This window comes from Pseudorca crassidens, chromosome 15 (assembly GCF_039906515.1).
Source record: "Pseudorca crassidens isolate mPseCra1 chromosome 15, mPseCra1.hap1, whole genome shotgun sequence".
NCBI lineage: Eukaryota > Metazoa > Chordata > Mammalia > Artiodactyla > Delphinidae > Pseudorca > Pseudorca crassidens.
Window position 1 is genome coordinate 65,544,736 of NC_090310.1, and position 19,030 is coordinate 65,563,765.

Below are 19,030 nucleotides of genomic sequence, written 5' to 3' on the forward strand. Positions count from 1 at the left end.
AGAAAGTCTTCCTATACCATAGGGGTATCGCATACCTCCATTTGAAAGCCAGTGTTGCAAAGGATTAGAGGCAATCTGAAACTACTGCCAGGTTCCTGGAATCTGGAACTGACTGATGGGGTCAGCTGGACCTGATGAAATCAAACCCCTGTTTTTAAATGCCTGAAGGGTATAAGGAGATGCAGAGATAGGGATAGGTGGCTTGGGGGATACTCCAAAGGCTTTCAGGTTCAGGCATCTCCTACCGCTCCAGGGGACCATCTGAAACTATATCACGGCTCTTAGAATCAAGAGCTAGCCATCAGGGCTTGCTGGCCTCAGTGAAATTAGAGTCCAATCCAATTTAGCAACATAAAGGTGAGGTGTAACCATGAAGCAAAATAACTGATTATTTAACACACCCACCCAAACAGATCCACTCCAATTCATTCATTCTCTCAACTCCCAGGTCCTCAGCAATGTAGGAGGTTCTAGGGTTACTCGAATAAGCAAACAAGCATAACCCATAGGCCAAGACTTTGAGAAGCTTACAGGGACAGATTTTTAAACAAATCATCATAATACACTGTAATAAAGAGTTAATAAAACGATGGGCAAGATCTAGAGGAGCACTGAAGAAAGAGTGTCTTGGGTGAGAGGGTCAAAGAAAACTTCCCAAAGCATTTGAGTTATTTCTTGACAGGCATGTAGTACATCAGATGGTGGGGGAAGGACGTGGGAGGCGGAGGAAGCAGCATGCCACTTCGGCAGCCAGTGTCTAAGTTGGCACTCCAAGAACAAAGCCAGCTTTATGGGCATGTGACCTCGGCAGTCACACAGGGCCTTGCACTTAGAAGGGTCCCCGCACTTGTTTTAATGCTCTGCTGTCACCATCTTGGAATTGGTAATATTTTTTAAACAAGGGGCCCTGAAATTTCATTTTGCACTGGGCCTGCAAATTACATAGCAGGTCCTGCGAGGGGGCAAGATAAAGGCAGGGAAACCTGTCAGGACACTGTAGCCCAAATAGGAGATAATGAGGGGGATAAATTAATCTTGTCATAACAGTAATATAGATGCACACTGTTCTTTTCAACACCTACCTAGAGTTTCTCTGTTTAGATGTAGCAGTTTCCCCAGTTGGAAAATATTTAGGTCGATTTTGATCTTTTGTAATTACAAAGAATGCTGCAGTAAATTATTTTGTACATCTGTCTGTGTACATATGCAAAGATTATCTGTCTAGGATAAATTCTCAAAATTAGAATTGATGAGTCAAAGTTACGCTCATTTTCAAGGTTGAAAGGCATGGCTAATTTGTGCTCCAAAGCAAGTCTACCAGTTTATATCCCTTCTCAAAGTAGTTTAATCGTGCCCTCTTTAACACTCTGTAATATTCAACTTTTTGATATTTGCAGTCTCGTGGGTGAGAAAGCAATAGCTCATTGTTCCAATTTGCCTTTCTTTGATTACAAATAAGGTCGGACTTTAGAACAAAGAATATAAGTCCATATTTCCGTTTACATGAAGCCCATTTTATCCTTTGTCATTTTTGAACTGGGTAATAGGTCCTTTGCTTCATGGTTTCTAAACAGCTGTCTTACGTTAAGAAAATTAATAATAAATATTTTACTGGTTTTTTTTTTTTTTACTTTATTTCTGGTATTTTTTTTTTGCCAAACAAATGAAGGCCTGAATTTTTGAAACTGCCCACCTAAGTGAACTGCTTTTGCTTATATCATACCGTAATAAATGCCCTCTTTTCAGGGAATTTCCTTTAGAGACTAATACACTTACTTTTTCAAAAGTTCAACTTATATTTATGTATTTTTTTAATAGATAATATATTCACATGGTTAAAAAGTCATAGAGGTACACAGGGAGCTCTCACCCTGTCCTCAAGCCACATAGTTCCTCTCCGGGTGCCCTGGGTATCCTTCCATATTTGACATGTAAACAAGTAAATGCACACACACGCGCGCGCGCGCACACACACACACACACACTCTTTTCTTCCCATTATTGCGTAAATAGTAGCATACCATAACCAGTATTCTGCACCTTCCTTTTTTTCATTTAACATCACATTTTGGAAATAATTTCCTAACAGTTCATAAAATACTTTGTCATTTTCTTAAATGACTGAGTGTGTTTTATTGAATGCACATCACTTTGAGGATGTTCTTAAAGGAAAAAAAATCTAAGTGGAAAATACCTTGGAGTCATTTGAGGCTGGATTCTGACACAGAGGCAGGGGATTGAACTGGGGCTTCTCTACATCCTGAACAATCAAACCCTTTCCTTCCTCCATGCCTTCACCCCTATTTTCTGCCAATTAAAACTTCACAGTCTTCCATTGCTTATAACTTTTAAACACATGTGTGGTAATGTTCAGTGTATATTGCATATAAAACAATTAGTTTTAAACATATTACTTGGTTAGATAGGCTCATCTCAAATGCTATTCCTTTTGGAAGCCTTCCTTGATCTCTGATTTTCCCCAGCCAGAGTGACTTCACTCCCTCTGAAATCCTATAGGATGTTGTAAGGTGTTGTGGTTATTTGTCACATCTTATGTGTGCTCAGGTCTTAGCTCTTTTCCCTGAAGACAGTCTCACTTGCCACAGTACCTTCCAGAATGGCTGCTTAATAATGTTTATAGAATTCTTGAGGTGATTAATGAATGAACAAAAGAACAAGCAGATAAGGACATAAACTTTAGTGTCAGACACTTGGGCTTTATTCCCACTTTTGCCGTTTTCTAGGTGTATCATTGGGTAAATAGCTTCTCCTCTCACCCTTTCTTTGGAATCTGTCTCATAGGATAACTGTGAAGATTAAGTGATGTAACAAAGATAAATTGCTTTGCACATAATAAGCCCTCATTAAATGTCAGCTGCTGTAATAGGAATTCAGAGGAAGGAGAGAAATCAAGAAGTCTTCCTGAACTGGATCGTGCTCTCCAGCCTCCCATCTATACTTCCTTTCAGACCCCAAATCAGAACTTCACTCTCCTCTATTCACGTTTTCTCTCTTTTATAAAAATTTACTTATTTTATTTATTTTTATTTTTGGCTGTGCGGGCTTTCTCTAGTTGCGGCTAGTGGGGGCTACTCTTCGTTGCGGTGCGCGGGCTTCTCATTGCAGTGGCTTCTCTTGTTGCGGAGCACAGGCTCTAGGCGTGCGGGCTTCAGTAGTTGCAGCACGCAGGCTCAGTAGTTGCGGCACACGGGCCCTAGAGTGTGCGGGCTTCAGTAATTGTGGTGCATGGGCTTAGTTGCTCTACCGCATGTGGGATCCTCCCAGACCAGGGCTTGAACCTGTGTCCCCTGCGTTGGCAGGCGGATTCTCAACCACTGTGTCACCAGGGAAGTCCCTTCTTTTTCTAGTACCTCATATCCCATACATTGTATGTTTGGTCAACACTACTTTCAAAATCTATTAAGAATCCAACTACATCTCACTATCCCCACTTGGACTTGGGTCCAAGCCACCATCATCTTGCACCTGATGGATTACTGCAATAGCCTCCTAGCTGGGCTTTCTGCTTATGACTTTTCACTTGTTCTCAGCAGCAACCAAAGTGCTTCTGTTAAAGGTAAGTCAGAAGATGTCTCTTCAGTTCTCAAAAGCTTCTATTGTCTTTCTCTCTCAGGGAGAGCACCCCTTCCCTCCATAACCCTCATCTTCTAATACCCTCAACCTTCTTCCACTCCAACAACACTGGTCTCCAAGATGCTCCTCAAACCTCCCGGGCATGCTCTTGTCCCAGAACGTTTTCACTTGCTGTTCCCTCTTCTGAATTCATTTCTCTCAGATGGCTGCATGATCCACTCCCTTCTTGTTCCTTCAGTTCTTTACTGAAAACACGCCTTCTTACTGAGGTTTTCCCTGGTTATTCGATCCAAAATTACACACACACACACACACACACACACACACACACACACACACAGCTTTCAGCTTTCATATCCTAGTTCCCTGCTTTTCTCAACAGCTGTTACTATTTAACATACTATATATATTAATTATTTTGCTTGTTTTCTGTCACACCTAGTATAAGTTCCATGAAAGTGGGGCGTTTGATTTGATTTGTTGACTGCTCTATCCCAGCACCTAGAATATGTAGATTATATCTATTGACAATTACCACACTAAAAATCAAAGCTAGGACATTTAAAAATATTTACATATTAATTCATTTAAAATGATAAATGCATCAACATAAATAACATTTTTATGAAAAATAACTATATTTTCCAAAACAAAACAAAAAATTTAGTGAGAAGAGTGGTATTGTTTTACAGTCTTGAAAACCTGTTTAAAGTCTGACTTAATAGAAGATAGGGCTTCACTGGTGGCGCAATGGTTAAGAATCCGCCTGCCAATGCAGGAGACATGGGTTCGAGCCCTGGTCCGGGAAGATCCCACATGCCACGGAGAAACTAAGCCCGTGCACCACAACCACTGAGCCTGCGCTCTAGAGCTGGTGAGCCACAACTACTGAGCCCGTGTGCTACAGCTACTGAAGCCCACACACCTAGAGACCACGCTCTGCAACAAGAGAAACCACTGCAGTGAGAAGCCCGCGCACCACAACAAAGAGTAGCCCCCGCTCACCACAACTAGAGAAAGCCCATGTGCAGCAACAAAGACCCAATGCAGGCAAAAATAAATTAATTAATTAAATTTTTTTAAAAAGAAAACTCCCACAAATCTCAAAAAAAAGAAAAAAAATAGGGCTTCCCTGGTGGCGCAGTGGTTGAGAGTCTGCCTGCCGATGCAGGGGACACGGGTTCGTGCCCCGGTCCAGGAAGATCCCACATGCCGCGGAGTGGCTGGGCCCGTGAGCCATGGTCACTGAGCCTGCACGTCCGGAGCCTGTGCTCCACAACGCGAGAGGTCACAACAGTGAGAGGCCCGCGTACCGCAAAAAAAAAAAAAAAAATAGAAGATAGATGTCTTCTTATGTCTACTTCTGCAGTCAATCTGTCGTGACATGTCATAAAACCTCTGGACAATCACACAGTCTACTCATAAGAAAATGAGAGTTAAAAAAATAATGTCTTAGTATTATTAGGAAAATAGTTTTGATCTCACAGACCCACTAAAAGGGTCAGGACCACACTTTGAGAACTGCTGGCTTAGAACATGAAGTCCAAACTCCTTAGCGTGGCATTCATATATATCCACACCTTTGTGTATATAGTTCCCTTCTCACTCTACCCAGCAAATCCCCGCTGGTCATTCAAGGCCCATCTCACCTCCTGACAGCTCTAGACAGTTGTTCCCTCCTCTCTACTGCCATAATAGTTTTCTCTTCTCTCTTATAGCACATACTACGTTATCTTCTTGGTGTCTATTTAAGTGTCTATCTCCCCAAATGACTATCTTTCTAAAGGAAGCAACTATAACTTAATCTCCTTTATATCCCCCAGCCCAGCTAACACCCAAAAGATATTTCATAAATATTTGTTGAATAAAGAAATAAGAGAGGAGGTAAAGGGAAGAGGGGGTTCCAGTTTCCCTACAGGGAGCTCTGGCACTGATATAAATAATGATTCTTGATAAGATTATCAATACCTAACTTTTTCCTAACATCGGCTCAGTTAACTATATAGTTTACAAAGTGAATCCCAAGCATTCACATAATCCTCCCCATGAAGTGGAGAGGGCAGAGTCATTAGTTTTACTTTACAAATGAGGAAACCAAGGCTCAAAGAGATGAAACGACTTGCCCAAAGATGCACTACAAATTAGTGACAGCCAATGTTGAATCCAGGTTTCTGACTCTAAGTCCAGTGCTTTTTCCCTGGAAGAGGAGAAAAGAGAAGTCAGCGCCCTAGTGATTCCATCTTAGGCTGTTACTCTGAAGCCTGCTAAACCTCCTCTTCGGCTGGCTTTACAATGCTCTCTAGATTTTTCCTACTAGGGACCTACCTTAGGGTTACATTTTATAAGCATCCAACCTCTTCCTTCTTTATCATCAATTACCTACAGCCACTCACATCTACCACCTTTGGTAGCTGGCTCATGGCCACTACCACTTGAGCCTTACATTCTCATTAGCAGTTCAATGAGCATTTGGCATTAGGAGTAAGGATATGAATAAGACAGATCTTATTCTTAGATGCTTAGTCCAGTCTGCTTCCTTTCACTCTTTGAATGTACTATTTCCTCCTTCTGGAATATACCCTCTCTCAAATCTTCTAACTTTGAGCAGTTTATTGCTCTTTCCTCAATGTTTCCATAACACTTGGTTCTCATCACTGCCATAATTTATCACGTAACCAAAATGATTTGCTTATGTCTGTCTCCCTCCTAGACTGTGAGCTGTTCAATTCAATGGTGTGGATGCACTCTTCCATCTCTGATTTCCCTGACACTGCCAATCCCTCTCCCTCTCCTTGAAACGTTTCTCCCCCTTCCTGTATACTCCATAACCCTGATTCCTCAATCGTTTTGACCACTCTTTAAACTGAACATGTCTCAACAGGGGGCCCTCAGGCTTTTGCTCTTTCCTACTCCTATCTTTCAGTTTCAGCTATCATATTGACCTGAATGTTTCCAAAATACCTATTCTCCATCCTCCTCTGAACTCATTGCTGTACCCATCTCAGGGATCTTGTGGTCACCTCAAGCTCAGCAAGCCTAAAAGCAAAGCCTTTGTCAATTCCCTCAAGCTGGTTCCTCCTTATGACAATGCCATTTCTGTGAAGACACCACCACCCATCTTTCTGGACTTGCCGTTACTCCAAACTCCTTTCCCTCTTCTTCTTTGCCCAATGTGTCTTAAATTTGGCTCTTTTTTTTTCCTCCCACCCTTAAAAACCAAAATTGGGTTCTGAGGTCAGATTGCTTCAGTTCTGCCACTTATGAGTCGTGGTTAAATGAGATATAATACAGTAAAGGGCTTAACCCAGTGCTCGATACATAGTAGACATTCAATAAATGCTAATTATGTTTGTTATCATCATTTCCTTGTATGCAGAAGGTTGCAGTAATCTCCCAACTAATCTCTTTGCCTCCTCTGGTCATTATTCTATATACTGGGAGGGGAACTAATATGGAACATCTATTAAGTGCTAAGCACTTCAACCTTACAGCAACCTTATGCAGTAATATCAGCATCATTTTATAAAAATGAACAGAGCCAAGAGATTTGAACATAGATCTGACTCTAAAGCCTGTTCCCTTTCCACACCTCCAAATTACCAGGTAACCATAAAACATCATTTTCCACACACCATCTTGCTCAAAAAAACCTTCAATCACAACCACTCCCATTTCCCTTCAGAACATAACCCAAATTCATTTTCCTAGGGTTTACAGTCTTAGACTATTTCCCTACATCCCAGCACTTTCCTATGGGAACACTGTGCTTCAGAGAAACAGATCTACTGCCCCAGCCATGTCTTGTACACATATACACCCTCATCTTCCTACCTGACATCATGCCCTCTCCATTCCCCTTCCCTTGTCTAAATCTGGCCTTTCCTTCAAGGCTTAGCTGGAGTTGCCACCACCCAACCCCTACTGCCTGTCCTGACTTCTCCAGTCCCCCATCAAGCCTCCTCTGATCCCTGGAGCACCTGCCTGTATGCTTTTTGACACTTGGTGTTTCTTTGTACTTATGTTTTCTCACCAAGCTGTAAACATCTACACTTCAGGGAATCAGCCTCTTTTTTTTTTTTCTTTTTTTTCTTTTTTTGTATCCCAAGTAGCCCAGAGCCCTACATATATATAGAAAGTGTTCAATAAATATGGGTTGTTTTGGATGAAAGATGATCTTCCCAACTGGTTGATGTCTCTCCCTCTGGGGGTAAGAGAACGAGCTTCACCTTAATTTTACCTGTTGTCTCCAGGGCTACCCCCCTGGAATGCTCCTTGGGTTTATTCTTTAGTTTCTCACCCTCCCTGCCCTCCCTTCTCCACTGCCACCCTCTCAGACTCTCTCCTCCAGGACTATTTCTTCAGCTCATTCCCTCCAACCTCACCATTACCCCAGGGCAGGTCCTCATTCCCCTCCCCCAGGCCCAGACCCCCTCCTGCAGTGTCCCGCCTCAGACCCTCTACCCCAGGACTATGCCTTTGGCTTCGGACCCCCAACCCCGGATATCCTCTCCCAGAGCCGCGGCGTGGTTCTATTTCTAGGATTATTTATTTAGCTTCTTCCCCCTCCCCCTGGGCTGCCACTCAGGCCCCCCTCCTCCAGTTCCACCCCTTTGGACCCTGCCTCCAGAGCGGGTCTTTTGGCCTCTGCGACTCCCACCCCAGGGTCGTTCCTCGGCCAGTGTCTCCGGGCTGGGCCGGAGCCGCCGGCTCCGCGGGTCCCGCCTGGGTGCTGCCCCCGCGCCCCTGGCCGTCCCCCGCCAGGGCGCGGCGCGCGGAGGCGGGGGCGCGCTGGCTGCCGAGGCGGCGGCGGCGGCGGCGGCGAAGACAGGCGGGCCGGGCGCGTGTCCGCGGCGCGGTGACTCGGCGGCTCCGCAGCGGCTGCAGCGGGAGGACCCGGCCGGAGCCGCCGCCGCCGCCGCCGCCGCCGCCGCCATCGCAGCCGGGCGGCCGGGCCCCGCCGCCGGGATGCCGAAGAGCCGGGGCGGCCGCGCCGCGCCGGGGCTGTCGCCGCCGCCGCCAGGCCTGGCCCCGCGCTGGAGCCTCTGGCGGGCCCCGGAGCGGCTGCTGCTGCTGCTGCCCGCGCTCTGCTGCCTCCCGGGCGCCGCGCGGGCGGCGGCGGCGGCGGCGGCGGCGGGGGCCGGGGACCGGGCGGCGCGGGCGGCCGAGGCGGAGGCGCCCTTCGCCGGGCAGGTGGGGCTGGCGCGCCGGGCCGGGGCGGGGGCTCGGGACCTCCGGGCAGGGCGGGGGGCGGCGCCGGGGCCGGGCCTGGGCCGGGCCGCGCCGGCCGCCCGGGGCGCAGAGGTGGAGTGCCGGGGGTCCGCGCCGGGACCTAGCGGCCCAGGGCGGGGGCTGGGAAGGGCCGCGCCAGGCCCGCGGGGGCCCGGAGCCGCTTCAGCACCGCGGACAGGGGCAGCGGGCGGGGGCGGAGCGGGAGGGTCGGAACTGTGGCGGTGTGGCGTGTGGCCTGCCTGACTATGTGTGAGGGAAGCCGTACAACGCCTGGGAGTAAATAGTAAGCGCAGCCAGTCTGTTGTGGTTTGGGAGAAGGACCCGAGGATGTTCAAGCTGGAGACGAGAGGACAGGGCGGGGGGGAGCGGGGGGCAGGGAGGGCGGCAGGGGACGGGGGAAGGACTCGATCACTGTCTTCGTATCTGAAGGGCTGTCACGTGGAGGAAGGACGGCCTTGCTCTGCGTGGCCCCGCAGGACAGAACTAGGGCCAACGGGGGTGGGGGTAAGGGTCGCAAGAAGGCGAATTTCGCTCAACATGAGAAGAAGTTTGTAACAATCGGAGCTGCTCATCGCAGACATGTGCAAGCAAAAGCTCCAGGAGGGGACTGGATGCATGCATGCATAATACCTGCCTGGATACAAGCATAATAATAACAATAATGCCAGCTAGCATCGACTGAGCACTCACTATGTGCCAGGTCTGGTGCTGAGTTTTATGTGGATTATCGCGTTTAATCCTCGTAACTACGCTACGAGATATTTGTAATTATTTTCCTCATTTTACAGATGAGGATACAGACTCACAGAACTAAGTAACTTGCCCAAGATCACACAGCTAGTGAGTAATGGAGTTGGGATTCTAACCTAGGCAGGCTGACTGTAGTCTCCGCATATTTAACCATGATATTATCCTATGTCACACAAGGGGGGCGGGGGGCAGTTAGACTAGGTAATATCTCTGGTCTCTTGCAACCCACAGGTCTGCAATTCTGAAAAGTGATGTTGAGACAGTGTTTTTTTTGCTGAGGAATATCAGAGTGATTGCCTCACTTATTGTAAGAGATGGAGTGTGTTTGTTGAAGCAATCTATTTGTTCAGAAGAATCTGTCAGAACAGGAATTCTTAACTGGGCATGGGACTCAGGGAGTCTGAAATCTTGTGTAAAATTGTGTTTGTATGTGCAAATGGGTTTTTCTTGGAGAGGATCCCTCGATTTCTTCAGACTCTCAGAGGGGTACATGATCCCCCCCAAATTAGGGTGTGTAGAAAGTCTCTAGTCCTGCTGGTAGTTTTCTTCCAAATGCCTTATAATTGCTGTTGACTTTTAGTGAAAACTTTCCCTAGCTTGTTTGTGTTTTCAGCTTTATTTCCTCTCAGAGTAATGCATTTCATGAGTTTATACCCTATAAAAAGTAGGATTCCTTTAGTCTCCCTGAATGCACAGGGTGAGGCTGAAAGACCCTAGCCTGGGATTTAGGAGGCCTGGGCTTCTAATCCTACCTTGGCTCCTGGTGGCTTCTGTGACCTTGAGCCATTTCCTTGCCCTCTCTAAGCCTGAATTTTACCGTCTCTAATACAAAGAGATAGGGCTAAATGATCTCAACTCTGAAACCCTTGTATTCCTATGATATTTCAAGCATTAAGAGGAGGCTTTTTGTTTGAATATGTTAGGATTGGGAGAGAAGGTAAAGCTACCCACTCCTTATCTTTATCAGTTTTATAGGCTTTGATTATTCCACCTCTCTCAGCCTTTGTATTTTCATACTTGTTTCCCCCTTATAATATGCCACCTCTAGAATAGTCACATTCATCCTCGTGAATCATTTTAATTATCCTTTTCTAGATATCGTTGGCTCCTAACTTTCAATGGATGTCAACCTGACCATTCTCCCCAGATATGGGACCTTGTCATCTTACACAAAGGAGGATGATTTCCTCTTTGATTTTTAGGTCCCTTCCTGCTTCTGCCTATCTTTTTGTCAGCCTTCCTGATCCCAACACATTAGGACACTGCCTTTAGGAAACAATCCGCAGTAGATCCCCGATCCCTTTCCTGGGTCAAAACTGATAGCCTGGAGCACAGCACCCTATCTGTGTATTATCCTTACCGGAGTACATTGTTACCTTACACTTCCCACGTTGACATTTAGCTTCCATTTTGTGTCCCACTCAGTACCTTCCTTCAGCTCTCTCTCTCTCTCTCCCCCTCCCTCTCTCTCTCTCTCTCCTTTGGCAGAGCATGTCCCTACCTGAAAGGGCTTAGTATGATCTGCGGTCCTGAAATTTTCACTTTGCTCTACGTCTTCTGGATCACTGATAAAAAATTGAAATCAGTCGGATCCCAGCATGGTCTCTTGGGGACCCCTGCATTCTTCATCTCCTTTCATTTAGAGACGTGACCAGCTCCATCTATTTATTTATTTCCACCTATTAATTTATTGCCTTCTATTGTTTACTTCCTTCTACCATTTTCTCTCTGAGTTCTCAGGCCCTCATCACCCTCAGTTCCATGGTATCTCCATTTTCCATTTCTAATATATTGTCCAAAACTTTCTGAAAGATAATTATATCCACTCCTTCTGTGGACAATTTGCACACTATTATCCCCTCATTGAATCCTAATGGATCACGTGATTGAAACCTTATAGAAATATTGATGCTTTTCAGCGAGAAGATAACGTTGCTTAGTCCTCTCTCTGTCTTTTAAGGCCTCTGCAGTCTGACTCCACCCTACCGCCTCACTAGAAGCTGCCTTTCCCCCTGCTCATCCATACACATCCTTACTCCAGACAAGCTTGTCTCTCCTTTATCCTAAGATAAGCTCCCCATGTTTCCCTGGACATTTACACATGCTGTACCTCCCCCCATCCATCTGCCTCCTTTCTTAAAGTTCCAGCTCAAGCCCTGCCTCTCTAGGAAACTCTCCCTGACTTCTCTAGGCATTTATTTCTCTCTTCTCAGAAGAGCACTTTGAGGCAGCTCCAGCCAGCTTGTCATTTAATTTTTTTTTTTAATACTTAAACATTATTTTCAGGAAAAGGGTTGTGGTTCTTAGGCAGGGCCTTCCCCAACCAAAGTGCTTTATGGTTTTAGATCCAGCACAGTCCTCAACTCTCAATGTTCGTTGTTAATTACTCAGAAAGCATCCAATGATTCTTCTCTTCATCCTTTAGGCCAAAAAGTTACATGCATCTGAAATAGACACTCATGGGCATGTGGTCTCAAGGTGCCTTCTAAAACCCTTCTTAGGGATAAAACTCATTGCCTGCCTGTCCTTCCTTCAATGAAAATAGAGGATATTCTGCTTGTCAGTGGTTCCACAATGACACCCTTGAGTTCTTTCATATAGGCTGTCATCAAGTGGTAGTGATATACAATAGAGAGGAATTGAGAGGTACGGTTTAGGGTACAGGTTAGGGTACGACAACGGGTTAGGGTTAGGGTACGTGTTAGGGTACGGGTTAGTGTTAATGTATGGGTTAGAACTAGGGTACGGGTGACCTTAGAGATCCCTAAGTAAGCGCACTTAACAGATACTTAACAGATACTTTGTAAATTGCCATAAGTGAGTTGCCCAAGGTCACTAAGCCTGACAGTAGGTGATTCAGAACTAGAACTTTTCCCTGGTTTCCTGACTTCTTGGTTGAAAGCGTTTTCACTGTCTTTGTCTTTGATTTCATATTTCTGATCTTTTATTACCAAAAGACAAAGCCCCCCCAAAAATTTGTTCAATCTGTTTTCTCCTTTGCTTTCTTGAGTCTTTCTTTTGTATTTTGCACATTGAGGGGTCCCACTGATTCTCTAATTGGCTTCCTGTGTTTGGTTTATTTAAAGCATCTCTTTCTCTTATTATTAGCTGAGTAGAATGCCCCATAAATAGATTTTTGGCCCTCCTAACTTCCAATTTGATTCTGAGGAAGGTCAGTATAGGCAGAAAGAGACAAGGCAATCAGCACAGGCCACATGAGTGACAGAGTGTGACTCCAGGACCCAGGGCTTAATGGATTCCTGCTCTGTAGACTGGTTTTGAGGGGTCTGCTCTGGGCAGATGGAGAAAGTTCCTCAGTTTGCACCTGTAGTCAAGGAAAGTTAGAGCCCTAAATGAGTTTAGGGGTGGGGTAGGCCTATTAAGAAGCACTAACAGACTCCCAAGCCAAAACTGTATTTCAATGTGATCATGGCCTCCAATATGTCTTCATTCTTGTCTGAAAAAAAATTCTCACTCTTAGGAAGTTCTTCCTTTTACCTAACCTGAGTCTACTCTGCTGCATTTTTAAATCATTTTCTCTTATTACCACTATGGTTTTTCCTATCACATTAATAGCCTCATATCTGTAAAGCACTTTGCATTTTCCAGATGCTTTCATGTGCCTGGCCCCACTTGATCCTAGCAACAACACCATGAGGTGGACTAGGAAGATATTGTCCTCATTTTATAGAGGAGGAAACGGAGACTCAGAGAGATGATGTGGCTTGTCCACACATTGTCCAGAGACCCATATGGAGCTAATAAACAGTAAAGCAAGGACCAGAAGCTGGGTTTTCTGTCCTAGATCTGAGGTTTTCCCTATATATGAAACTGTCCTATTCTGGATTATTGTAATAGCCTTTTAGCTAATCTCCTCCACTTTCAGGTATATCCCACGCCAGTCATTGAAAGAGGTAGTTTTAGAGCAAATAAATGTAAATTATAGTTGTACCAGAGAGATTAATCTTAGAGATTAAACCTAGCCTTATGATATGGTATAGTTTAGACTCAAAATCAGAGGAAGCAATTCTTAATAGACTGCAGCCAATGACTCCTCAGGACCTAGCACAGTGCCTGGCACCTTCTAGATACTTGATAAATATTTTAAAATCGATTGTATTATCTGTGTCCCCCACCAACTTCCTTCATAGTGCTTGGCACGCAAAAGTCCGTACCTGTTTTGAAGAAAAATCAATGTATGCTAGAGGTTTAAAGGTCTGGGGAAGCACCAAAGGGGGAGGAGGTGGGGTTGGGGAAGTTAGGGAATGTTCTAGGAAGAAGGTTGGTATCGAAGATGAACCTTTGAGGGAGGAAACGGACAAAGAACGGTGAGTGGGGCAGCCCAAAGGGAAGGAAAACATGAACCAAGGATCCACACACGTGCAGGGCGTATTTAGGAAATGGTAGAGGATTTGATGTGCCTGAGGCCTTGAGTTATTGCTATTTCCAGTAAGAGTGTTTGAGAAGAGGTTGGAAAGGGAGGCTGAGAGCAGACTGTGAAATTGGCTTTTGTCCAAAGACTGAGAGGAATCATGAAAGGTTTCTGAGCAGAGAAGTGACCTGTTCAGATTCTCAGAGCCGTGTTGAGGGGACGGAGGCACCGAGGCCTGTTCTGAGTTGTTCTGGGAGCTGGCTGATGCCCTGGGTGCTTTTAGCTTTCTTCACACAACTCAGGTCTGTATACCTGTTCTAGTGTGTGGATAAAAGTTGTGCACCCCAGCTCTGGCCCTCCCCAGCTGAGCAATTCTGGAACAAATCATTTGGTTTCACTGGCCCTCAGGATCAATTTCGTTCAAGTCCTTCCCTGGTTTTTCTTCATCATTACTCCATGCATTCATTTTCAAGGGCAACTTGGAACTAGGCTTTGATGATCTATAGGATAACAGCAAAGCCACATTTATAAAAGATAATATTTTCTCAAAAATCAGACACGTTCTTATAGCAAAGTAGGTAGAGAAAAGCAAGGCATAATTATTAGCAACTCTGTTAGCAATAATTTTTTACATTTATTTATTTATTTTGCTACGCCGGGTCTTAGTTGCAGCACGTGGGATCTTTAGTTGTGGCACGTGGGATCTTTAGTTGTGGCACGTGGGATGTTTGTTGCAGCACGCAGACTCTCGGTTGCGGCATGCAGGAATTAGTTCCCCAATGAGGGATCGAACCTGGACCCCCTGCACTGGGAGCGCAGTCTTACCCACTGGACCACCAGGGAAGTCCCAGCAATAATAATTTTAAAACTCCCTTCTGTACCACAAACGCTCACATCCATACCATTCTCTGTGCCCCAAAAGCACTGGGCCAGAAAGAGCCATCAGCTCTTCAGCTGGTCTTCCTCTCACCTGCCTCAGTAGAATCAGCCACCAGCCCAGCACTTCCACCTCCTGAACAGATCTTCCCTGTGGCCGCTTCTCTTCACCACTGTTGCCTCTACTTTAGTCTAAACTTCCATCCTGTCTCACCTGGATTCCAGAAACTTCCCACCTGATCCGCCTCTCTTGCCTGCCTCTAATCCTTCTTCCCACGGCAGCCAGAGTGACCTTTTAAAAATAAATCTAGGTGCTCTGTGACGACCTAGATGGGTGGAGTGGAGGGCGTGGGTGGGAGGGAGGTCCAAGAGGGAGGGGATGTGTGTATGCGTATGGCTGATTCACTTCACTGTGTGGCAGAAACTAACACAACATTGTAAGGCAATTTTACTCCAGTAAAAAATAAATAAATAAATAAATTTAAATAAATAAATAAATCTACGCAGGGGCCAGTTGTATCTGAAGCAAATATGGCAAAAGTCAAGATTTAACAAAGCCGGTTGGTGATTATCCAAGGTTTTTTTTTTGTTGTTGTTGTTTTTATTTTTGGCTGTGTTGGGTCTTCGTTTCTGTGGAAGGGCTTTCTCTTGTGGCAAGCGGGGGCCACTCTTCATCGCGGTGCGCGGGCCTCTCACTATCGCGCCCTCTCTTGTTGTGGAGCACAGGCTCCAGATGCGCAGGCTCAGTAGTTGTGGCTCACGGGCTTAGTTGCTCCACGGCATGTGGGATCTTCCCAGACCAGGGCTCGAACCCATGTCCCCTGCATTGGCAGGCAGATTCTCAACCACTGCGCCACCAGGGAAGCCCCTATCCAAGGGTTTTTTAAAAATTATTTTTATGCCTTTCTGAATGCTTATAATATTTAATTTTTTTTAATTTTTAAACAAAAAAATCTGGTATGTGACTCCCACTCTCACCTTGCTTAAAATGGCTTTTAAGGTAAAGGCTAAACTAATATTACAATACTATGGCCACTTCTCAATTTTTATTATGGAAAAATTTCAAACACACACAAAAGTAGAACAAATAGTGTCACAAGCCCCTCGTACCCAGCAACCCCCCAGGCTGCTTAATCAGGCCTCTGAGCCCCTGCATCACCGAGTCCTCCCCACCTCTCTGCTCCCTTTTATACCAGCTTCTCAGTCAACTCCAGCTGCCCTGGCCTTCTTTGTCTTTTCTTAATAAGTAGGCTCCTTCCCATCTCAGGAATTCAATAAGCTATTCTTTTCCTGGGACACTCATTATCTGACCTTCACCTTCACCTCTTCTGCTCATACACAGGTCTCAGCTGAGATGTCACATCCTCTGGGAGGCCATCCCTGACGTCACAGCCTAGATCTCCTGTCACACACTTTCTTTCCCAGCACCTTCTCCTTTTCCTTTGCTTATCACCGTTGGAATGAAACATTTTGTCTTTCCATGTTTCCCTCCCCCTCCAGGCTGTAAGCTCCACGAGGAAGAGCTCAGTAGGAGAGACAGGCATGGAAACCACTATTGATAATGTACTATGAAAGATGCTGTAAGTAAGGGGTGCATATGGGAGCACAGAGGAAGTCCATTTAACCTTGAGATAGTCCTCCCAGGTGAGGTGACATTCCAGTTGCATTTCAGAGGAAATTTATCTATTAGTTCATCAGGGAGAGGCCAGTATCCACGTGGGAAAGGCCTTCTAGGGAGAGGGAATGAAAAAAGGCAGAGAGGAAGGAACTTGCAGGCTGTTTTCAGGCAACAGAAGCAGATCAGTAGCTAGAGGAGGGGGCACTTGGGGTAGGGAATAGAAGGGTGGGGCATACACGTCGGAGGGAAAGACTAGAAAGGTGCATTGGCGTCAGACCGTGAGGCTTGCCGAGCGCTATGCTGAGGAGCTTAGACTCTAAGACTGGCCGTGAGGATCAGCTCCACGCTCAATCCAATTAAGCTAAAGTAATAGAACTTTATATAATTACTGAGAGGTTGTCTACTTCAGCCATCTGCATATTTCAGTTGAGAAACTAAGGCCTGACCACGGTCTCTGTCTTCCTTCTTCCCTCTTCTAAAACTCATCAATAAGTTAAGCCCCGTCGGACAGAAAATGATGGCAGATTTGCAGGAAGGCACCGGAAAGGGCAAGGAAGACTAAGGCGCCTCGCTTCTCAGAGAGTGAATGTGCGCATGGCTACCCTCCTGGCCATGGGAGGAAGCCTCCCCAGAATTGGGAAACTCAGACATCCCAGTGTCTGGCTGATCCAAAACCCCAAATGTACCACCTCCCTGGGCATGGTGATTGTCTGGCTTGTGGTGGCCTCCTGGGAGTGGGCCAAGGACACTGTGCAGAGCGCCAGGGAATTCCCGCTGGTGCACTTTCCACCCACTCGAGAGATGGTGGCAGCCAAGAGGCAATGCCGTGCCATTAAGGTGTTTGTCAAGAAGCTAAGTTGGGATTTGTGGGCGATCCTGAGGGCCCTTTTTAGACTGGCTGTGAGTGGGAAAAGACGAAAAATTTAAAAAGACACAGCCTTTGGAGGCAAACCAGAGCTAGCGTGGAGGGTGTAGCACGGCAGAGAGAACCCTCCCTGGGAGGCAGGGACACTAGCCTCCGTTTTCAGCTCCTCCACTAACTTGCTCTGTGACTTTGGATAAGTCATTTCTCCCTGAGTTTTATTTTTCTCTTCCGCAAAATAAGCGTGTTAAATTAGATGATCCCTAAGTATTTGTTGATGAGTGCATTTTCTAGATACCTCCATGGTTAGGCCTTCACGTTTGAAGTTTTAAAAAATTAGTTATAACTCAGGTGGGTTCAGCAGCAAGGCTGAGACCTCAGTTCGGTGGGTGGAGGAGGAAGTGGGGTGTTGGTGGGACAGGAGTTGGAGGGAACTGCCACAGTGATAAGGCTGATTTCTGAGGAGTCACCAAAGGACACAGTGATTTGGTCCAGCAGTAATGACCAAAGGTGGTGGTCCATGTACTGCTGAAGAGTGTGGGAGAAAAATACAGACAATAACATTGTGAGAATGCTTACTATGTGCCAGGATCTGCTAAATGCTTTACATTCATCTGTTAGCTTCTTACTGCTACTGAAACAAATTACCACAAGCTTTGGGGCCTATAACAATACAAATTTATTTTCTTACAGTTCTGAAATTTATTAGTTCTTATTTAATATTATCTTACAGGCTGAAGTTTGAAATGGGACTAAAGGGACTAAAATCAAGGTGTCAGCAGGGCTGCATTATTTCTTGAGGCTGCAGGGGAGAATTCGTACCTTGCCTTTTCCAGCTTCTAGAGGCCGCCCGCATTCCTTGGCTTGTGGCCCCCTTTCGACAATGGCATTACTCTGACATCTGCTTCTGTCTTGACGTCTCCATCTCTGACTCTGATGTCCTGCCTCCCTCTTATAAGGACCGTTGTGATTACACTGAGACCACCTGGATGAGCCAGGCTAATCTCCCCACCTGAAGATCCTTAACTTAATCATACCTGTAAAGTCTCCTTTGCCATGTAAGGCAACATAGCAGGTTTCAGGAATTAGGATGTGGACATCTTTGAAGGGCCATAATTTCAGCTAGTACTGAATCTTACTGAATCATCATCTTACTGAATCCTCCTAACAACCCTTCTTTTAATATCCTCTATGTAACGGATGAATAAAAATGATGGCTTAAAGAAGTTAGGTCATTTGCCCAAGGACACTCAGCTGGAAGGAGCAGAGTTAAGTAATATTTGGCATGTGGTGGCATCTGGGTCCCAAGTGACCTGTCTTTTCAGATACAACCTCACTCAGCTCCCAGGTGTGTAGGGACTAGAGTCTCACTCTCCGGAGGACACTGAGAACCAGGCAGGGAACCTGAGGTCCTGAGAAACAGATTAGTGTCCTTACAATCTCAGTTTAGGACCTGAGTGCCAGCCAGGGAAACTGAGGCCAAAACCCACTTGTAAGGGCTGGCTGAGGAGACAGGCAGGTGAAGGACCCAGGGATGAGAGCAGAGCCGAGGCACAGAGGGCAGGGGCTGGCTTTTGAGCCAACTTTAATAGAAGGCTTTCCTAAATGGCAACATGCTTCCTGGCCTAGCAAATCAGAGGTGATACTGAACACAACATGCCCATTCTTCGTGGCACAGGGTCATCAACTCCCAGCTGTCCTTACTGCGGTGGTTCTCAAACTTTAGTAG

At 45.8% G+C, this 19,030-nt stretch overlaps 1 protein-coding gene across 1 annotated transcript in view; it reads left to right on the forward strand.

The window, feature by feature from the left end:
- The first annotated feature begins 8,559 nt into the window (after positions 1-8,559).
- The window catches only part of MMP24 (matrix metallopeptidase 24), a 46,137-nt gene continuing 35,666 nt past the window's right edge, over positions 8,560-19,030 (forward strand). The window contains exon 1 of the mRNA XM_067707935.1: positions 8,560-8,784. Coding sequence (XP_067564036.1) covers positions 8,560-8,784 — 225 coding nt within the window. The remainder of the gene's footprint in view (positions 8,785-19,030) is intronic.